We start from the raw sequence: 22667 nt of genomic DNA on the forward strand, positions 1-22667 counted from the left end.
CCCCTCCCCAGCCTTCCTCCCAGGGTGTGCCCTCAGCCCCTCCTGGGGTCAGCGGGAGGCCAGGTGTAAAGTACGACTGAGGTGGTTTAGGGTACTTCTGCTTGGTGTTGGCCGAGTCACATTCTGCCGTTTTGCTTTGTATCTTGATTTATCAGATCTATTGCTTGGACTTAGGAATCTGTTCTGCAGAGATTTTCTTAAAATCCAGACTTGACCTTATACATAGTCTACCTCAAGCCTAAAGTCTACTGGAGTCAAGCCCATCCCACTCTGGGAGCGGTAAACCCAACGCAGCCTCAGGTCACCTCATTTATTACCATTTTGGATTTGACAAGATAAATCAGCTCATCCTCATGGAGCCACCTGATCTCCCCCACCCCCTTCTATTTTGTAGTAGAGGTTTGTTTTATTTGAAATGTTTTGGAGGCTGTGGGTTTGGCACTCAATATAGTGGAAACCTAGTCTTCCCATCCACCCGCACCCCCCCCCCCCCCCCGCTCCTGAAATTGGGAGTTTCTTTGTGGCTCACCTTCAAGTAGCCACTGTTTCCCAAGGAGGTAACTGATCTGATGTCTTTAATTTAGGAAGCCTTGACCTAAACACATGACACGGGTGACAGCCCAGGAATCTGCTAAGGGTCCTGTAGCCCTCCTCAGTTTTGACATTTTAGCACCATGTGAAGAAAGGAGACAATTTGTGGGAGGTGAGACAGCAGCCCACACAACTGGAAGCTTTCAAAGGCACTTAATGGATATAAAACTCTGCAAATGAAACATTAAAAAATTAAGTTTTCTCAACTTGTTTATACATGGCTCATTTGGTTTTGAAAGCTAAATGTGGAGAACAGAGGCTATCAATGTTTCTAGTATTTCGGTGAACCTAACTTAAGCTGTCCTGTTCAACCTCCTTGTTTGTAAAAATGAACATTTTTAAAGTATATAGAAACATAATAGCAAAACATCTTTTGTAAAAGTTTTGATGCAAATTAAAAGCTACATATAGATTAGGGTAACTGAGGCTTTAAATTTTGTCAGTGGGCTACATTATCAGATAGGATTTCTTTGTCCGTGTACTTAGTACAATAGATTTTAGTCTCAGGAACAGGCAAGCAGTCTTAACATCTGAGAACTGACCTCCCGTCTTGGCATCACAGTTTCGGAGATTCCGGACGACGGGAGCAGCCACCCCGCTTCACTAGCACATGGAGCTTGTGCGGCCTGCCCGCTGTAGGCGGTTCCCAGCAGCGGGGGGCAAGGAGGCGCCCGCTCACTGCCTCTGTGGTTGCTGGCTGGTAGTGGCAGCAATAAGAGGATTCTGGCACTTAGAGACATCGCCACACAAACACACTGAAAAAGCAGATCAGTCATTTTGCATGGCTGGACATCATACTGTGTCAAGTGACAAACACACATTTTGCCAAGTGCTCCAGAATAAAAACTCAGGTGATGCATTGAACATTTCAATTTCAAATTCAAACAACAAACCAGGGATTTTGCCACCAATGAAAGGTCTAATGCTTTTTTAAAAAGGTCTACTGTTCTTCATTTGGTATGGCTCTTTCAGAACAGCCCGAGTGTGTGTTCTGAACGGGAGGACTTTTGGCAGCTTGACTCTGCACTATCTCTCTTGTTACTATTGAAAAGGTTTTATCATCTCCACTCGAGTAGGCGAGCCCTTTGGAGTGCTCAGCACAGAGCCAGGGATCACAGCAGGCTCCCGTGGCTGCAGAGGCCTGGGGGCCCTGCATCTTAAAGGTTACTTCTAGCCTTTCATGTCATCAGAAGTCCCTCGTATCCCCTGCACCAGGTGACTGTTAGGCTTCTGTCTCCTGTCGCTAGCTTGTTCCATTTGGTGCTGCTCTAAATGGGTGTTTGCACCCCTCAGGGAGAGGGCGCTCAGCACTATCTCAAGGGCTCTAAGTGCCAGAAGCAGCTGGCACAGCAGACGAGATCTCCCGGGCAGGCCATCAGAAAGCATCCTTGGGGCCATTTCCCACACAAAGCTTTTGGGAAGGAAGTGGGTTGAAATTCCCTACAGGTGCCTTTTCCACACACTCAGACAACTAGAAAACATCTGGAATGCATGCATGTCTTCTTGGTCGTCCCAAGGGTTTTGCTTGGGCTGAAAAGAAACCAATATTCATGTTTCAGTAAAGCCCCTCAGCTACATTAGATGTGGAGAAGCTAAGTGACTTAGAATGACCCTGTCCTGCCCCTCTACACTCCAAATGAGAAACGTGGAGGGACAGAAGAGAGCTGCCTCGGAAATGCTGAGGAGGCTGATGTCATCTCCAGAGCAGGCTGGTAGGGGTCCTTCTAAACACTGCAAGAGGAGTCCTGCCTCACAAAGCAATGGGCCTGTTCTGCACGGAGCAGTGGGTAGTCAGTAGCAGCCCTGGCTCACAAGATGACACAGCTGGTTGAGGTTCTCCTTCTGCTACTAACTAGCACTGGGCCTGATGGCTCCCCCCTCACCTGATCTCCAGTGTAAAGCTGGGTAACATGCTGTGCTTGTTTCTCAAGGTGACTGAGGCTCAATATGATTTTTAAACCTCTCTTGGTTGTGGATTAATATCCAGTGATGGGTAAGAACTCCAGTGATGAGCTGGAAGTTATGAGTTAAAAGATCTATGGAATCAAGGTCATTCTAACCTGATTATATGCAGTGGACACCGTGGGCTGTTCAGCAGCTCCTACTGAAATCCGTCATCTTGGGTCTCTCCCCCACATGTCCCTCCACCCAGCAATGCTCAGAGTAGCCACCACACGCCCTTCGCGTCTCACAACCCCAGGACAGCCCTAGTGGGGACATAAGCCCATCACGGTGTGGGTTGGGAGTCCCCAGAGACTAAATGCCTTATACTTGGAAAGTCCTCGTCCTCGTAAGAACTCACTGAATTTCCTGTCCACTCCCCACTCCCCCCATGTCCCTGGGAAGGGCTGACACCTGAGGGGAGGTAGGCGGGGGTGCAGGCCAGGCCTGGGCATTAGAGCCAGGTTAACCAGGTAGGTACCTGCAGTCATCTCCTCCAGTGCTGACCACATACTTGTCGTCATGAGAGAAACGGATGTTTGTCACGTGAGCTGAGTGACCAAAGTAACGCTTATGTTTGGCCTGTGAGCAAAAGTGAATGGAGATGATTAAGAGACCCTTTTCCTTCCAGCAACCACCGACTACTTCCAGGACTCAATTCCCCGCCTCCCAGGACCCTCCTTCACCCATGGGGCTCCCATTTAGTCTGGTCTCTGTTAGCCAGTGTTTCACTGGCCTCCTGTCTCATTCTCGCCCCACTTATGGCCATTCTGTCCACCCCCCCATTCTCCTGGCTTCCAGGACTTCCCCTCCTGAGGGAGATGAGAAGGTTGGGTGTTGCCAAATCTCCACAGGGATGTGACAAGAGTCCTCTTGTTCTAGGTTTTAGATGGCCATCTAGATGCGGCCACGGTCCTGGCAGACTACAGAACAGAGAGCCTGCAGGCAGTGCAGGGAGACTTTAAGGAAAACTCACAAATTTTTCTGTGCATGGAAAATCAAAGAGCTTCACCAGCCCAAAGTCGTCTCCTGTGACAATGTTCAGTCCAGCATGGGTTACACACGCACAGTTGACATCAGCCTTGTCTGCATTTCGTGGCCAGATGCCAATGACTTCGTCTCCCAAAATGCTGTTCCAAAAGGAAGGGGTGTTAGATGTGTGAGAAGGCTTCCTGCAGTCAGGCACACTCTCCAAGGGATAAGAGGAAAACTGAATATGTCATGTAGCTCTTATGGCCTGACAGCATCTGTCCCCTCCCCTCTGGACACCTGGCCCAGCTCTTAACTATTCTCTGCCCCAGTCCCCTTTATCCCCCAAAGGAATGTTACCTCCATCTTTGATTCTCTTCCTCTTCCCTACAGTGTTTCTGAGCATATGTAGGTTTGAGAGAAGAGTGGGGGCTCCTTCAAGCTCACAGGTTGGTGGTCTCTTTTGAACTGGCAAGGCACTGTTACCTGGCAGTTCTAGCCCTGGGGGCTGGAGGTGGCCTCCCAGTCTACCATGGGGTGGTAGGGTGGTGGTGGGGCTTGGCCAAGAGCTGGGAGATGGTTTCCCTTTGACCTTGCTGAATGGGGCTGGGGCTGGGGCTGGGGCTGGGTAGGACAGATTACACAAAAAGAGGGACTTTGCATTTCAAAAGCCCAGGCTGGTAGCAAGAATCCTTCTGCCCCCACCCCCGCAAAGGAAAGACAGCCCTGTCTCTAAGCCACTTCAGATCCCATCCACACACACACACTTGGAGGCTGAGCCTGGGACAAGAGTCTCCCTTGTGACCTTTTCCTCAAGAAGTGTTTTCCTCCAGTCACCTTGTCCAGGAGGCCCAGGTGATCTTCTCAATGACCATGGCTTCGGTTACCTGCTTCCCCAGGGGGACCTCGTGCACCTGGCGCTTGTAGGCTCCTGTTGACACCTGCAAGTGGAAGGCAGCCATGCCCGTCAACCTTCTTTCCTGTCCAAAGGGAACAGGTGTCTATCCTTTGGGTGTACTGTTTCCCAACCTCCACAACCCCAGGACTTTTCACTGATCCCAAGTTCAGCTCCAGGCTGCCAAGCCTGTGGTCAGCCCAGGGCAAAATTTACACAAACAGGGTGTTTTTCCATCCATTTTCTCACTATTTCCAAAGCCCTAAAGCAGTGGTACTCCAAGTGTGGCTCTGGACCAGCAGCATCAGCGTCACCTGGAACCTTGTTAGAAATGCACATTTTGGGGCCCCCACCCCAGACCTACCCACTCAGGCTCGGGGTGGGCCCGGCAATCTGTGTTAACAAGGCCTCCAGGTAACTCGAGTGCTCACTCAAGTCTGGGAATCTCTGTTCCCAGAGGACCAAGGTCCTTGGGTACAGACCTGAGGCAAGTTTCCTTGTGGACAGCCAGTGATACAGATGATTTCTGAAGTATCTTGGACCTGATCCTAGTTTCTCTGGGGACCTTCTGGAAGAAACTGATCACTTGCCAGAAAATGGCTGCTGCCTTCATCTCCAGACCCCTCTCGCCCTGCAGGGGTTGCCTCTAGCCCAGCCACCCCAGACTTTCCTGCTGTTCAGGAATGAGCCGAGATCCCTCCCACAACAGGGCCTTCACGCACAAGGCCTGGAACCTGGAACCGTGTTCCCACCCCTCTGTTGGCCAGCTCTTACACACCCTACAGCCTTCAGTGTAAATATCTGTGTGGAAAGGAAGTCAATCCAAACTCCGTGCTTGTTAAGCTCCCAGAGCACACTGTACTTTTCCTTCTCAGCACATAACCACAATTTGTAGTTGTATGTACATTTTGTGATGATTTGTTTGATGCTCAGCTTCTCCATGACAAGACATGTTCCAGGGACATGGAACAAAGGGGACCAGGCCCATTTTGTCCACCCAAAAGCCTAGCAGAGTGCCTGGTTCAGTAAACATTTGATGAATGAACGACACTCTCTCCTCCCACAATGACTACCAATTCCAGGCCGGCTCACAAATGCATGCTATTTGTTCAAAGTGCTAGAGAAATCATTCTATTTTCAGCTCTAAGTGCCAAGGCGGGGACTCCTCCCCACTGGTCAGTCCCCCCACGGCCAGTGATGGGCTCACTCCAGGCTGTTTGGAGTCCGGGTCCTGAGTGTGGAAGGACCACACTACCCAGTGGGATCTGGAATTGAAATCAGTAAGTATAGGAAGCAACCCAGGCTCTGGTGCAGCCCCAGAGAATGAGGGATTAGACAGCTCTTCAGGGGCGGTGCTGAAAGGAGGATCAGAGATGAGGGCTTGTGTTTCCTGCTTTCCTACTGAAGAATAAGTCTACTACTTTAAATTCTATTCAACTTTCTTAAATTCTCTATGCCTCTGTTTTTTCATTTATAATACGGGGGGAAAGTAACAATACTTACATGGTTCCTGTGAAGAGTCAATTGGCAAACTGCCCAGCACAGTCAGCACTACTCTTACTACTGGTTGCCCCAGATGTTAGTAAAGCCGAAGCCTACCTGGATGTATCTGCCATCTGCGGAAAAATCCATCTGGATGACAAAGCTTGGGATATCTTTGCAGTAGCCAATGCGGTTCAGACTTGTGCCCTGAGTGAGGTCATAGAAGTCCACTGTGTGTTCAGAAGAACCAACGGCTAAGAATCTGCTGTCTGGGCTGATTCTAGAAAAAGCAATTCAAGAGCACGGTCTGTGAAGAGGGCTGTTTGGGGCTGGTCGGGCACGAGGTCTGCTCTGGACAGGCCTCCCAAGGTCAAAGGCAATGAGATCACTCTTCCCGGTTCACAGATGGTGAGCTTCTCCTTATGGGTTACGGAATCTGACAGCTTCTCTGTATCAAATCCCCCGAAAGTAAGGAAATGGATGCGTACAGCCTTCTGTAGAACGGCGTTTCACAGAAAGTTTTTTACCACACTCTTAGGGAAATGAGCAAAGACAGGTCAGAATTAACATGTGAGAGGGTCTCCTTCCAAAGCTGGCTCATTGAAAAGGACCTTCTCACAGCTGAGTTCTTCATTCCAGCCATGACCCTGCTCCAACGGGACCCACAGGAGGGAGGACGCCCACCCTTTCTCCTCCCTGCCCAGACCACCTGCTATGTACCTGATATCCTGGATAGCAGACTTCCGGTCTCGTTTCTTCCCCCAGACTTTCAGGCTGTTCACTAACAAGACGACAAACTCTCCGTTCTTCATGCCAATGGCCACCATCTCCCCGTTAGGGCTGTAGGCTGCACATCTGGCCGCGTGGCCCAGGCTCACCTTGTTCAGTAGTTTCTACATTGACACAAAGTAACACCACCTGAGCCCTTGGCCACCTCGGCTGGTCTCCTGGGAAGTCCTGCCCCCGGGCTGGAGCCGTCAGGCCGCCTCTGCTGCCTGGGGAGGCCTCCTAACCTCTGGCTTCTCAGAGTAAGTGTCCCTGAATGGCCAAGGTGGCCAGTATGTCTTGACTGAGCAGCTTGGGAGACAACATGTTTTAGAGTCGGGGTTGGTAAACTTTATCTGTGAGCGGTTTGGTGGTTAATATTTTTAGGCTTTGGGGTCCCTACGGTCCCTTACAACCACTTGGCTCTGCCGACGTAGCCTGAAAGCAGCCATGGGCGCCGACAGAAACGGAAGAGCATGGCTGGCTTTGCAAAGACGGGCAGTGGGCAGACCCGAGCCTCGGGCCGCAGCCTGCTGACCTCCTGCTCAGGGCAAAGGGCTTGTGCTTCGGCATCGGTTAGTTCAGATCCCGACTCCTGGCCTTGTCCCTAGCTGGGCGTTTGGCTAAGTTACTTCTCCATTTTCCCACGTGTAGAGAAGCGATATTAATACTGGTCTTGCAAGGATGTTGTAGGCATTAATGACAGTGTCTGTGCAGCATCTGTATGTAGTAGGTATTAATAAACATAATAAATAATTAGGAGTTAACAAGTGTGACTATAACAACCACACTTTGGCTTTTCCATGTCTGTTCTTTGATCCTTACCCTGAAAACATGACTGAAACATTTACTAGCCATTTTGTAATGAAACCAAGTATTTTAATTATTAGAACCTAACTACTTGTTTTAATATCAGCTAAGGCTTAGTCACATTAACCTCCCCCCACCACCAGATCATTCCTTGCTTTTTTACATTTTCATTCCAGATGAGTCTTTTTGGAAATTTTTTGAATTTTTAAATTGTTTTTCCAAACTCTAAGAGAAACTTTGCTGGGATTTTGATTGAAATGTTCCACTTGAGAACATCTGACATTTTAAAATCATTTTTAGTCTTCCCACCCAGGGAAGACATAACTTGTCTAAGTTTTTTAGTTTTGTGGGTTCTTTCTTGACAAGAGAATAACTGTTCTCAACTAGATTATTCCTGGGCTATAAATATTCATAGATGGATACACAGCTAAAAGGTCTATGTATAGACTGGGGGCGTGTGAATAGGCCTCCTTATCATTAGGCTCTCTCACTTCCCTGCTGACCAGTGGCTGTTTTCCTATGTGGCCCCATCCCCTCTCTCTGGTCTGACACTGGCCAGACCTCTCCTCCCTCCGGGCTGTCACTGCTCTGAGACCACTTGTGAGCATCCTAGCCCGGGCAGCGTTGGGCCCTCACCTTGTCAGCCAGGTCCCAGATGCGGGCTGTGCCGTCGTTGCTGGCAGAGATGAAGATGTCCTTGGAGGGGTGTGTGGCCAGGCCCCAGATCTCCCCTTCCATGTGTCCGTCAATCAGGATGTTGGAAGCAGCGTTTTTTTCACCAACTTCAATTATTTCTCCATCCTTGGTCCCCACTAAAATTTTTCCCTGTTGTAATCAAAACACTATTAGGAAAAAAAGACAAATACTGTAGGATCCCAGTCATATGAAGGGCCTATAGTAGTCAAATTTATAGAGACACAGAGTAGAATGGTGGTTGCCGGGGGCTGGGGCAAAGAGAGTGACTGTTTAATAGATGCAGAGCTTCAGTTTTACAGCATGAGAAGTGTTCTGTGGAGGGATGGTGGTCATGGTTGCACAACAATGTGAACGTAGTTAATACCACTGACCTGCCCACTTAAGAGTGGTTAAGTGGTAAATTTTACGTTCTCTACATTTTGTCACAAATTAAAATAAAATAATTTTAAAAAGACACTATGAGCAACCTGGGAAAGTGCCTTTACTGGCACTGGTATTGAAACAGGAAGAGCCAAGTGGTGTTTTGTTTTTAAGTACTTTGTCCATCCTTCAGCGACCCCCTCACTTAGCCCTTTCTCCCTCCACCATGCTGGGGGACTCCACCGGAGTTCTCCATCCTCTCGTCTCTGCTGGGACGTTCCAGGCACTGCAAGCTCACTGCAGAGCAGGGCAGCCAACCTCTGTTCTTGGACAGCTCAAACGCTTCCTAAGTTCTCCCTCACACTGAACAAAAATCCATCTCTTGATGACTTCCAGGTTCTGGCTTCATCTCCCACTTGTCTAATCACCCTTCCAGATACACCATCTTCTCCCATTTGTCTAATTACCCTTCCAGATACACCATCTATCTACTTAAAAACAAAACTCCCAATTTCAAATTATGCAGACTCCAAGTCAGGTTGGCCTTTTTAATGGAAAGCATCTAGAGAGCAAATTCTTAGACTGACACCAATTCCAAAACATAAACACGAGGTATTAAATCGTGGTTAGGAGATTTGTTTTCAAGTGCCTCAGAATCTCCTGAGGAATTAAAAAAATAATTAAAACTAAAAAAGGAAAATACTCTTCAAGGCCCCACCCCTGAGATTTGATTTGCCACTGTGGGTGGGAGCCTGGACATCTCAGTTTAAAAAAACCAACAAAACAAAACAAAACCCTCCACAGTTGTGTTTGATGCTCAGCCCAGGCACGCCTTGAAAACCAGAGGCTCTGAGTCAGACAGTTGGTAGTCCTGACTCTCCCCTTCCTGGCTGTGTGACATGGGCAGGGGCAAACCATTCCTATCTCTGTGCCTGTAACAGTACCGTCTATGCTGAGGGCCGCGAACACCTACTGACTGTGGCCGTGTGCCGGCCACAGTGAAAGGCCCTGAGCATGCGTGATGCGTGCGATCCTCCCAACACCCCATCTGCCGGACACAGAAAGGCTCAGTAACACGCCGCGTCACGCGGCCAGCCCTCCCGGGGTAGTTGCGGTTTGCACCCAGGTCAGTCTGCCTTTGCTAAGCTTCCTCCTCTCTGCAGTCTGAGTCACACTCTAGAGGCTGGTTTTAAGGATTCCAGCACCCAGAACAGGGCAAGCATCTGGCCGGGAAGGTCTGTGCTAACTCAGGACGGGCCCACCCGGGCAAGCCCAGCGCGGCCACTCACTTTGCCGCGGCACACGGAGCGCACGCACTCCACCAGCTGCCCCGTCTCCAGCTGGAAGGCCCGGCAGCGCTTCATCTCCTGGTCCCATAGTTTCACAGCGCCCCCTTCTTTGGTCCTGAAAAAGATCAAGAACATCTAGCATGTTAGCCCTCGTCCTGAGCCCACTCCTCCCTTCTCTCCCATCATCTCATCCAGGTCCTGGCCCCTCACGCCGGGCCCAGCAGGACAGACCCGTTCATCAGCCCTGCTAACGGCTCCCCTACCCCCCCACCCCCCGCAACCCCTTGAACTTGCAGATTCCCTGGAACACTTTCAAATGCCACAATCATGGAGGGAAAGAGAATGGTAATTAAAAAAAAAATCAAGCTATGTTTTTATTAGATCAAACAGGAAAAGCAATGTTTCTCCTGTTTTCCTGCTTCACTTTGACATCATCCTGGTGGGGACCAGTCTCTCCCCTCTTCTCACCCCTCCTCCCTCATCCCCAAGAGCTACTGACAGCAACACCTGATGGACAGCACAGTCACAGGGTCTGTTCAAGAATACCTCTCTGGTTTTTAAACTACCACCACACCACCTCTCTCCTTCCCTGGTCCTGACTTCTGAAGGTTCTGCCCCAGGGCCCTCTGGGAGAGACAGCCGACTCATCTCCCTCATGCAGAAAAAACAGGAGAGGAAAAATCTGCATCTTCTCCAAGTTGAAGATGCTTCTGTATCTCCCAAGACAATAACCAAAGACCAGTTGTTCCCAGAGGAGCTTCGGCTTACGGCCGCTCTTTCCCGCCGGTCACTATGAGTCCATCCCGAAGGGTCGTGTACATGGTGAAGACGGGGCCTGTGTGAGCCTTGGCCACCAGCCGGATGAGGAAGTGGTCCTTCCACACGTAGACGTCGCCGTTGATGGCACCCGTGAAAGTGAGGTTGTTCTGTAAACAAAGGGACACCTTCCACGTGGGGACACGGGCCATACCTCACGAGAGGGCCCCCCCATACCTCCTCACTCCTCTGTTAAGGCACAAGGGCCAGAGAAACACACACCCAAATTGACCTCTTGAGCCCGGGACAGGCAAGAGAACTCCAGGAAACCCCCAGAAGCATACAATAAGGAAACCACCGGGCTTGCGATTCACTCTGTTGAGTCAGTTTTGGGGACAGTTCATTTCCCCACTGAGTGTAGCTCTGCTTTTAAATGAACTTGATTCTGTGAGCAGCCCCAGGGGACAACAGGGGAAGGGGCGGGATCCAGCCTAAAGGAAACCTTCCTGGGCTGGTCTACAAGGTGAGTAAACCCACAGCCAGAGGACCAAGCGCTGGCTGTGTTCCAAAATGTCCCAGGTGAGCTTGTGTTGGCTGAGGGCACCCCAAGGCCTACGTAAGGGTGTCAGTGAGGGGACCTGTGATACAAGAGGGCACAGGTGGGGAAAAGGGATGCTGTCCAGTGGTGGGAATGTCCCCACAGCTCTGCAGCCATCTAGCCTGGTCATTCAGGCTTGCAAGTCAGTCTGTCTCTGGAATAACAAAACTCCTGCCCTCGGTGGGAGTCTGGCTTTTTTCTGATTAACATTTTAGGGGGAAAATGGGGAAAAAATACAATCAACTCATCCATCTGTGCTAAAAGGGAACAACGGTTGCAAATAAGCCAGTAAAGGAGTTACTGTGGAAACGGCTTTCTTGTTTTTCGTAGCTTCTTAGCTACACCCGCCCCCCAAGCCCACGCCCACACCCAGGGGTTTGGGTCCCCTCTCAGGAAGCTTCTGCTGGAACTCACAGCACCGAAGGCCACAGCAAGCATCGTCTGCATCTTGGCAGCCTCCATGGATCCAATGACCCCTTTCTTGTAAAGCAGGGCACTGCCCGCCAGGGTCCAGAACTTCATGTGTTTGACCCCGACAGACACAAACTGCGTGTCTGAGTCGGGGCGAAATTCCACCACGAATATGCGCTCCAGGTGACCCCCTCGGCTGGCAACCTTGGCACCTGTGCGGGAGAGAGAGTCCAGTGAGGTGGGTCCTGTGCTCCCGGGCAGGCAGGGGAGCTGCAGCCCAGGACAGACGGTTCTTCGTTCCAGCAAGGCCCAGGGCACACTTCCCTGTTCTTTCTTCTCCAACTTCCCCCTCCCACCTTCAGACACTACTCCCAGGGAGGGAAAGAGCGTGTCTGGGAACTTTCCAGAGCAGCAGGTGCGGCTAACAGAATGCCCTTCCCTGCACTCTACCCCAGGTCCATGAGCCACATCCAGGCATCTGTGAACACAGCAAGGAAGGATGGCCCAGGAGATAGAAGCTTCTAGATATGAGAAAAGGCCAAAAGGCTTAAGGGCATCTTCCATCTGGCCACCTCCAATCTCCAGCATCGCCACTGGGTTCACCCCACAGGACCAGTGTCACTGGAGACTCACATTCCTTTAGACAGTTTCTGTTTTTCTCCAAGATTCTCTGCCTTTAATTTCTTTAAAAAGTTCCTCATATTCCTTTTTCTTTCATGGTTTTTAGGTTTAGAATTTTTACCTTTTATATTTTATTACTAGTCTTTTTCCTCAACCCTATTTATGTTTTTTTTTAATCTCCTGACTTTTACTTAATCTTTGCCTTAATCAAATCCCAACTCCACTGTTTGTTTGTAGAACAACTTTGGAAAAGTTATTTTAATATCTTTATGCCTCAGTTTCCTCACCTGTAAATCGGGGATAACAGTTACCATTTTCTAAGCTGTTGTGGAGACTAAAACAATTGATACAAGGGAAGCCCTCAGAACGGTGCTTTATGCACTGAGGGTTCTCCACGGAGTAACCACAGTATTGTTATCACTCTTTTAGCTCTTTTGGCTTCTAGTCTTTTATCCTGTATTTTAAACCCCATCTATTTTTATCTCATCATTACTTTCCAGCTTTTGAGTTTTTAATGTTTATTTTAAATATCTTTTCTTCCCATTTTCTTCAAACTTGTTCTTAATGTCTTAGCTCCAACTTCCTCCTCCTCATCTCCTCTCCCTATCGGATTTACTCACATGTTTTTTCCCTCCCCTTTTCCTCCTCCCTTCGTTTTTACCTGGCTTTCTGTTAGCGAGCTGGTGGCGGTGGTTCTCACACGGCTGGGCCAGCACAGCCCTGACATTCCCTCCCGGAACCCCTTCCCAAGAGCGGCTGGGAAGACCCATGGGTCACCCCTCACGGCAGAAATTCTCTCTCTGCAGATGGAATGCCTGGCTTATTGGAACAGATTCCCCACTACCTAGGGCCCAGAGGTTTTAAAACCCACAGTCCCCAATGGTACTGTGAACTAAGTTAAAAGACAAACAACAGACTGGGAGAAAACATGTACAACGTTCTAAGAAACAAAGAATTAACATTAATAACTAGTAAAGAACTACAAGGCATAAGCAGAAGATAAACAACCCTCCCAAACCCACAGTGGAAAAAGGATCTGAACAGCTGAATTGCAGAAAAAGCAATATAAGTGGATAATAAAGAGATGGAAAGAGGACTGATTCCAGCAGTCATGGGGAAAATGCAAAATAAACTACTAAGATGCACATTTCTTTTAAGCCACTGTTTGCTTTCTCCTTGTTTTAATCTCATGGACACTTCTAATTGTGGAAATGCCTGTCCCCCTCTTTGCATTGGCTTCTAGGTTGCTCAGAACAAATTTCATACAAGTATCTAGGACCTGACAACATTCATTTTATAGATTAAGCTCATTTTTTCACTCTATCTAATTCTGTTTCTTACACACACACACACACACACCCCAAGAATTCCACAAAACAACTTGCTAAAGACAAATGAGAAATGAATAATATGCTCTCTGATGATAATAAGGTAGTAGGTATGAACCTCCCCCTAAACCATATTATTTATCTGTAAGCAGGACTTGAAGTGAAGGCAAAAACCATACACAATCAGTTCAGTTTAAAAGCTGTGGTTAGTAACAGGCTGTTAGATATTATCACTAGCTCACAACTCTTCTGTACAGACCCACGCACCGGTTCCGACAAAGACAATGGGAGCAAGTTACCAAAGAGAATTCTTCTCTTTTTCTGGGAGCTTATTTAAGTCCTGGCTCCTTCAAACCACCTTTGGGAGGTCAGAAAGGGCCCCAGGTGAGCAAGAGGCAAGGCAGGGGCAGGTACTGGGCTGGTGCACAGCCAGAGCGGATGGATGCTGCCCAGAAGGACAGGTGGGGAAGTGAGGACAGTGAGCCTGAACTGAAAAGGACAAGACACGATAGGGTCTAATATGATAACTTTCTTCCACGGAACTAGGAATAAAATCTTGGCTACCCTGAGAGTACAGTTACTACTGAGGAAGAGGAACTATGAGGCAAGTCACACCCTCACCTAAGGGCTCTGCAAGAGCTTTCCAACAGTGGGTGGGCTGGCTTGTGAAGTGACGCGGGCCACATCCTTGCAAGTACTCAAACAGAGAACAGCAGTCAGCTGTCAGGCATGCACTTGGAGGGATTTCTCCATGGATGGATCCTGACTGGGCAGGAAGACTTCTCCAGCCCTGCCGACTCTAAGATGCTGTATGTCTATCATTTAAGATGCTCAATTTCTCATCTGAGGCTGAGTTCATTTCATTAGCTGTCCATTTGACATCACAAGGAACGACCTGCATCCCCGAGATACAGATTATAGGGCCATTTGGACACAACATACCGATGAACAAGGAAGTGAGAAATGGATGGATTATGACAAGTGAGTCTCACCATAAACACCTGCAGGTCCCCATCCTCTTCCCCCGACAGGGGCTCAGGAGGGATTGGCACTTTCCTCCCACTGGGCTCATCTCTTTACAAGTCCCCGCTCACGGCCCCCTCCGTGGGAGGATGCGGAGATAATGGGATGCCAGGAGCCCTGGATTGGAGAAGTGCCATCTCTGCATGCCAGGCTCAGCGTGCCCCAGATACAGGCGCCCTGGCCGGAGACAGACCTCATTAACGTCTTAAGTAATTGGATCTGCTTTTGCCAACCTGAGAATATACTCAGAAGACTGCACATCATGGATTTGAAGATGAGCATCAACTTAGTGGCAGCCTCTGCGTGCACGTGTGTTGGGGGAGGACAAGAAAAAAATCCTGTTAAACCTTAATTATCACGTGAATCCCCATTTCACAAAAGCTAAAATGTGGGGGAAAAGTGTTTCTGAGACTATGGCGGGAACACTCCATCCCAGTTCCTGCAATAAGGCAACCAGGGTGACCAAGCTGTGGCAGAAGCAAGATCCAGGGGTCACCGGAAGGACAAGAGTTTGGGTAGGCACATTAAGGTCAGGACAGAAATGGTGGAGGCTAGTTCACAAAGACCCTTCATCAACCAGCCCGGAACTCCCATGACCATGGGGGCAGGGACACAGCAGCAGCTCATGAGCAGCTTCTCCAGGATCCCAAGAGCCCTGGTTTCTGCTGAGTCGGCAGCTGTGCCTCTGGCAGGCGGTGGAGTGACGCAGATCCAGGTTGGAGCCCAGCCCACGGCCTGAGCCAGCCTCCCAGAGGGACACCAAGCTCGCTGCCCTTACCTTCCTGCCAGCGCCAGACAGTGATGGTGTGCTCAGGGTCCACGCCCACCGACACCAGCAGCTTCCCAGTGGCGCTGAAGTTGACGTAATTCACCCCCTTCGAGTGGAAGCACCGCAGCATGGAGAGGGTGTGCTTGGTCATGGCATCCCACACGTGGATGGAAGGGGTTGTGCCTGAATGTGGGAGGCATGACCGAGAGCTAAGGCTGGAGAACGGTGGAGCCGGGCAACCCCGCCACTCACCTAAAAGCCTCTTTAAGACTAGTGTCCAGGGCGTTTCAGCAGTGGGGGCTGAGAGACCTAACCCTGGCCTGGCTGGGGGTGAGACAACGGGAAACATCTGCTGTGCTTTTAGAGGCAGAGACCTAAGGGCATTTGTGTTCAACACGCACACCCGAGGAGGAGTTTATACAACGGACACCAGTGAGGTCAATGATTTGTATCTGCAACTCAGCCAGATACAATCAGCAAACATGATACATTGACACCATTCTGCTGTGCAGATTCAAACTACTCACGGATGGAACAGCCTTACCTGGGGTCTCCGTAACATCACCTGCAGTGGGTGAGCAATGGCAATGAGGAAGCGGCAAGGGAAAACAATAGCTAAAATAAGTCATGTTTCTAAGAGTGAGGCACTCAACACTAGCATCAGAAAGTTCCAAAGTAAATTTAAAAATGGGCATGGGTTCAACGAAAACAAGCAGGAAGACATGTTTACAAACTGCCTTTGAGATGACAAAGTTTAAAAAAAAAATAACTTTTCGCAAATGTGAATTAGTTCACATTTGCTGTTGGCAGTTCCCTAGGGTAAGAAGAGGCAGGCACACACATCGCAGGCCACCCTTGCCAAGCACAACCTCCAGGCTTCAGATGCAGGCTCTGCATCCGATACCTGGGCGCTGAGAAATTGCTCTCACACATCCCCAGGGATGGGGGCCACCCATCTACCTGGATGATGAGTCGCTGGTCAGACTTTATGATCCCTCGGAATCACCAATCACTGGATGCATCAACTCAGGCAAGACACATACATCCGGGGCTCAAAAAAATCAACAGCGACATGGGAAAGGGGTGGCCATCAGTGACGTGCCCGCAGACTCTCCCAGTAATTGCTAGTGAGTCAGTGGCCCTGCTCTGCTGGGAGACCCTGGGTGGCTGCAGGGCCTCCTACCTATCTGGCTGGTGGCCACCACGTTTCTGTACTTGGGATGCTGGTTCACCGTGAGGCAGAGGATGTCATCCGTGTGCTCCAGGTAGAAGCTCTGGCTCCCTGGAAGAGACAGGGCAGAGTGAGCAGGGGACCAAAGGAGCTCTCAGGACAACCCCAAAGCCTTGTGTGGAGACTCTGGAAATGTTTTGTAAAAGTAAGAGCTTAAAGCGTCAAATTCTCACTTTCAGAATCACCGCTGGGGGGATGGGAGATCACCTCCCACATCTGCATCCTCTGTGCCAGGTTCAGGAGGAGAGCCGGAGCCTGCTATCTAATCCTCATCTAACACACAAGCTCCACGTCAATCCTTCTGCTTCCAGCGTGGGGCCAGGGCACAGTCCAAGCACAGAGGCTTCCAGAGTCCAGACTGTCTCCTCCTCCCCTCAGTCCAGGACACTGTCTTCCCTTGGGTGGGGGAGGGAGCTGGAGATAGTGCTGTCCTGAGCAAAATGGCACGACTTACTCACTGGAAAGGGAAGACTGAAATAGGACAATACTTAGGAAAGCCCTTTTAATTCTTTATTCATCAAAGTGCTAATCCACTGAGAGCCTGGATGGCACCGGTGATGGCTTCACCCTGGAAGCCCTAACTTGACATGTGTCACAGAAGTGGAAGAAAGGATAAGAAAAACTTTATTATCTACTGCAGCACACTGGTATGTTGACTGCCCAAGTGGCCACTGTAAACCCACCCAAACGCATAGGAACTGAGAGGTGAGTGATGGCTTCCAACACAATTGGAAATAGCACTTTGCTACTAACCTGGAAACATGAGGCTGGAAAATTGAGAAAAATGTATAGAAAACTCCAAGGCCCTCCTCCCCACAGAACACAAATTATTATGTGCCCCATGATTTTACTGTCTTTTTCAGACTAGGCATGAACTACACAGAATTAGGAAGGAACATAAAAATTTGAGGGGAAAAAAAAGGTTTAAGATATGAAGCAAATAAGGGAACATGTTAACACATTTAAATCTGGTGGTAAAGATAAGGTGTTGGTTGAAACAATTTCTGAATTCTTCTTTTTGCTTGAGGTGTTTTTTTTTTTAAATAATGTATTTATTACTGTATTGTTTAATTATTTTATTTTGGCAGGTAGAGATAATTAGGTTTATTTATTTTTGGAGGAGGTACTGAGGATTGAACCCAGGACCTCACGCATGGCTAAGCATGCACTCTACCACTTAAGTTATACCCTCCCCACAAGGTGTTTCTTTTTAAACTATTTTTTTAATTTGAGTCATGCTATAGTTTTATTGTTTCATAGTCATTCTCACTGTAAATCTGGTTACAGAGTCAAAACCAACAAAACTTGGAAATATGAGCCGCTAAATAGATGGCGACTTAAAATCCAATGAGAAAAGTTCCCCCACGCCTTGTCCCCAGTTACTGTCCACTACCTACACCCTCTTTCTGACTTCCCTCCATCCCAGCTAAGCATCCGTGGAGCTGATGGAATCATGGATCCCTCCCTTCCAGGGCCTCAGACAGACGCGATTGGGTGAGAGCTGGACACAAAGAGGGCCTGACTCTGAGAATATGGGCCCGAACACTTCTAGGACTAAATGACACAGCTCCGGAACGTAGGGGAGCGTCTCTAAAGGAAACAGAATGCTTAAGCTTTGGGGCATCTAACCAGTGGGAAAGCGCATAAAAGGGCTAAAATAAAAGCCTGTGTTCAAGTGGTGGTCTCCCCCTGCGAGTTACCTGTGGAGAGGTTCTGAACGATGCCGGCCGCAGCTGTGTGGAAGATGATGTCTGCACCGTCATTCAGGTAATGCAGGTTATTGCGACAGTCGAACCCTCTGTAGCCAAATACGTGGTCCAGAGCCAGCTCCTACGTTCCCACACAAGGATGGAAGGGCCCTTAGAGGAAGAAACCGCACTGCGGGAACGGCCACACATCTCACAGGAACCCAAGGCTGGTGAGACAGCCAACCCCTTGCCACGTGACCAGCTAGGGATGCAGTGATGCCCTTTCTTCCATTTCCTAAGGGGCAGGGGGACAGGCTAACGCATAGAATTATGGTGAGTTTTCTAAATAAACTAGATTTGCTTCCCAGCTCCTCAGGTGAGGCAAAGTCTACCAGTGTGATGACCTGTAAAGGGTACCTAGGAGTCTGACATCTAAGGTGAGCTGAAGGGTGGTGGTTCAGAGCTCTGCTCTGATTCTCACAGATGCAGCGGGGCCGGCAGGGCAGAGCACGGAGGCAAGGGCCACGCTCATTCTGCTGCTTGGTGCTTGCCCTACAAAGCTCCTACACAACTCGCCATTTCCCCCGCAACAACTAGATACTGCTCTGGGTTTACAGTCTTTCCCTTCTTCTTGCCTTGCCTTCCATGACAAAGAGCAGTGGCTGATTCAGAGCAGATCTGTTCTTTATTCAGTTTGACACACCTGTACTGCTGGTGGCTCTTTGGCACCAGGCACTGTGCTGGTTGGTGGGGTTGCAGGGTTAAGATGTGGATCCCTTTAGTCTAGGTTCCCTGACTCTAGCCTTTTCTCTCTCCAAAGCTCGCCAACTGCAAACATCAGATTAATTCTAAAATACCACATCTCCTTACTCAAAAACATTCACTGACTTTCACTGCCTGTGGGATAAAGTCCAAACTCCTTAAGTCACTACAATCAGTCCAACTCCCATCTACTGTGACCCTTGGTCAAGATGACGTGTCAATTTACCCCCACATATCAGGAGCTTCCCTATCTTTAGGACTTTGCTTTTCTAAAATTATCTCTTATCTGGAAAGCTCTTATCCTTCCAACTTAGTGTCTACCCACTCCCCGGCCTCCCCCCATCCCCATGTGCTTCACAGAAACCGGGTGTCATACGTAACCCCCAGTCCTGGCGGATGACTGACTCAAGCTGGGCAGATCACAGTTTCTCCCAGGAGTTTAGCACTGGGGACATTAGTCTTTTTGGCTGCCTAATTAACTGAGGAGATGTAAACCCAAGTGCTGGACAGCACCACTGCCTACGAAAGCAGTTGACAAAGTCCGCAGGAAAAGAGGAGATCGCAACAGGCACACACAGGCCCTGCTGGGCAGACAAGGCACCATCTTGGCTTATGATGACTTTGCAGCTCCAGGATCGTCTTTACTGAAGTTCAGCTGCATTTCCTGACCTCTGCTGTGTTCCCTGATAAATCCCCCCTAAGCTCCCCTTTTCCAGCAAACAATCTTAAGGTGAGTCTTTCTGGCCTCAGTGAGTTCAGAGCACAGTAGGGGAGACAGATGAGTAGGAAACAATGGCAGTGGAGTGTGTGACAAGTGCTGTGGAGGAGGGGGTGTGCGGTGGAAGGCAGGAGGGCTCAGGATGGGGAGCCTCAGGGGAGACTGCACAGGGAAGATGCTAGAGAAGGCCTTGACACAACAGGGTGTGGGGAGGGAAGAGGAGGGAAGGCAGAGGGGACAAGAGAGACCACCAGATCCATGCCGGTTCACCTGAAGGTGCCTGTGGGACGTGCAGGAGGTGATGTCCGCTGGGCAGATCTTAGGACGTGAGTATCAGATTAAAAGCAAAATGGTTTAACCTCCTCACCTCAACCAGTTTCTTTTTCTTGGTGATATTGTTCTTCTGGAGCTTCTCAGGCTGGGGAGCCGCTCTGCTAACGGGAGGTCTGGAACAGAGAGTGGCCAAAAGAAGCACAGCGTTGAACAAAAAGCAGCAAGGTCGCCTGGTCAGTGTGGTCAGCTAAGGCCAGTCCAGGCTCCTCTCTCTCTTCTCCCCCCTTGGGGGACTTACACCCGGGTTTGTCCTGTCCTGCCCCGTCTCAGCTCCCCCACCCCAGGAAAAGCAGTTTCTGACACTGGGGGTCCTGGATTCACAAGCACTGATCTGGGCCTCATAGTCAGGGTCAGTCCCCCTCTCCTGGGAGCCTGGAAGAAAACAGACCAGAGGGACTTACTTTAAAACTAAAGAGGAGCCTAAGCCTGACAAGCAAGGGGCTTTGCTTCCTGAACCCACTGGCCATTTTTCAGGCAGGGAGGTACCCACACTGGTCAGAATTAGGGGGTCAGAGGTCATGGCATGGTGTGAGGTGGGACTTACAAGCCAGTCTTGGAACGGGCCCTGAAGGCCAAGTGCCCAGGTCACTCTCACTACACAAAAGGGCAAGTGGGAAGTGAAGGGGTCAAAGACGGAACAAACTCCTCCTCTGCCCTGTCCCTCAGGGTCTTGGTCTGTAGCAAACTGCTACCATCATACCTGAGGTTAGTTTTCCCACTTAGTTTTGGAGATCTGGGCATCCAGCTTTAATTAAGAGATTTCTTTAATGGGTAAGCTCTTAAGGACTTGCAAATGAGTAGGGCAATTTTTGGTAATATGGGATTCCCTTAAATCAGACTTTTTGGACTTTAGGAACCCGGGGACGGATGCGGGGACCTGCATCAGCTCATGCCACGTGTTCCAATCTATTCTCTATTGCTCTTGGGCTATGCAGAAAGAAAGGATTACCTTGATCCCCTTGTAAGCAGCAAACAAAGCCAAGTGAGAAACTTAGTACAGTTTAGAGCCGCACTAGCAACCACCTCATTCATGCACAAGCACCGTCCAAGTGAACAGACATTCCTGTGTGGCACAAACCATGCTTCCCGAGCATGCCAGCAAAGAACTAAAACAGAAAGGAAAGAGTGCACCGGTCTACAAATCCAGAAAGCTCATACCCTGGCGTCTCTGGGCAAACTCTGCACTAACGCGCCTACAGGACAGGGAGAGAGAAGGAAGCCTGGTCACCGCTTCCGCACACTCTCCGTGGCTTTGCCAATGCGCCTGGGGCCTCTGCTTATTTTAGAGTGTGCTGGGGAGAAACTTGTCAGAGAAACAATCACATCCTCCTGGATGTCGTTGGGAGTTATGCACAACGGCTGCTTTGTTTCTGAATCAAGTTCGACTCATAATTTAGCCTAATCATTCCCAGTGTTTCTCGGGAGGGCAGCTTGCCTGCTGGAACGGCTTGCATTCTTATGCTGGGGAAAAACAAGGTAGCTTTTTATTTTCTCAGAAACGCTTCCATCAAAACATGTTATGTAATCTTAAGTGATAATTGGACCAAATGGTATTATAATCACCACCGAAGAATGGTGAGAGAGCACATCTCTCCAGCGACACCCCCGGCTGACATCATCGCTGCCAAATTGAGCAAAAGCGGGAGGCTGGGGGCAGCCCAGTTCTCACAATTAGACACTTCGTTTTCGTTAGTTATCGCTTCCCAGGACATCTGCTCTTTTTTCTGTTTTAGTGGGACTTTCGAATGAAATCCGTGGGTTTCTTCCTTCACCTCAGAGTGTTGTAATGTATGACAAAAGCAAGCCAAGGTCTGGGCCGGGAGCAAGGGGCCACTGGGGACTAGAGCATGGTTCATAAGGCAGAATTTGAGATTACACGCAGGGCTCGTTTCCAGGGCACACACGGGTTGTATAATATGTCATATATTATACAGTGTATCTGGAGTACACATCCAAGCACAAACACTGTGCACTCATATATACACGAGACTGTATATATGGACACGTAGAGGCAATCCGATGCTTTTGTTCACCTTGATTTTCAGTTAAAAACTGAAAAGTAAAGCAATCTCAATGTTTCTTTCTTATTTCACAAGCATGTTAACAGCTGTATTGCTTCAAAACTGAAGATGAGGGGGCAAAAGGCAGAAACCTGCATTGTGGCAAATTCAGCAGATTGTAAGTCTAGACCCTTCACGGTTGTGAACTCTGCACGAACGCTTAGTACTAGATGCTCATCCAACACCTGGGCTTTTGCAGAGCGCTGTGCATACTTACTTGACAATTCCCTGCCTCCAAAGGAAAGCAAGTTAAAACACAATACAAGCATTAAAGGCTTCTTTCCAGGCATCCATAAACAGGGTTTGTAACATCAGACATGGGAGGGACTGCCATAAATCTCAAGCGCAGCCAAACGCTGAAGGTTTGGCATTTTTCGGTGGATCTAAATCCTTCCAGATTCAGATTCCTTTGGAAATGTGACTCTGAAAAGCTTTGCTGAGGTGGGAAATAGGAGCAGGTCTGAGAACATTCACTCACTTTTCAGTCCAATAAACTCTTTATAGCTGGCTGCTCCCTGCTGGCACACAGGACGCAGAGCGAGGAGGGCGGTGAGCGCGTCAGGAATGGGAA

At 49.3% G+C, this 22667-nt stretch overlaps 1 protein-coding gene across 5 annotated transcripts in view; it reads right to left on the reverse strand.

The window, feature by feature from the left end:
* Positions 1-22667, reverse strand: part of EML6 (EMAP like 6) — a 214091-nt gene that overhangs the window by 413 nt on the left and 191011 nt on the right. The window contains exons 28-42 of one of the 5 annotated variants that reach the window (XM_064494483.1): positions 20071-20149; positions 18236-18365; positions 16488-16586; positions 15314-15487; positions 11567-11775; positions 10567-10724; positions 9799-9913; positions 8090-8278; positions 6599-6771; positions 5996-6158; positions 4339-4442; positions 3509-3662; positions 3014-3114; positions 1134-2121; positions 530-761 (exon numbers count right to left, since the gene is read on the reverse strand). In XM_064494483.1, the coding sequence (XP_064350553.1) occupies positions 2055-2121; positions 3014-3114; positions 3509-3662; positions 4339-4442; positions 5996-6158; positions 6599-6771; positions 8090-8278; positions 9799-9913; positions 10567-10724; positions 11567-11775; positions 15314-15487; positions 16488-16586; positions 18236-18365; positions 20071-20149 (1915 nt within the window). In that variant the 3' untranslated portion in view covers positions 530-761; positions 1134-2054. Of the gene's footprint in view, positions 1-529; positions 2122-3013; positions 3115-3508; positions 3663-4306; positions 4443-5995; positions 6159-6598; positions 6772-8089; positions 8279-9798; positions 9914-10566; positions 10725-11566; positions 11776-15313; positions 15488-15648; positions 16356-16487; positions 16587-18235; positions 18366-20070; positions 20150-22667 lie in introns of those variants that run through there. The other 4 variants (XM_064494485.1, XM_031467040.2, XM_064494486.1 and 1 more) reach the window with 4 other exon arrangements.

Source organism: Camelus dromedarius, chromosome 15 (genome assembly GCF_036321535.1).
Source record: "Camelus dromedarius isolate mCamDro1 chromosome 15, mCamDro1.pat, whole genome shotgun sequence".
In the NCBI taxonomy this organism is placed as follows: Eukaryota; Metazoa; Chordata; class Mammalia; order Artiodactyla; family Camelidae; genus Camelus; species Camelus dromedarius.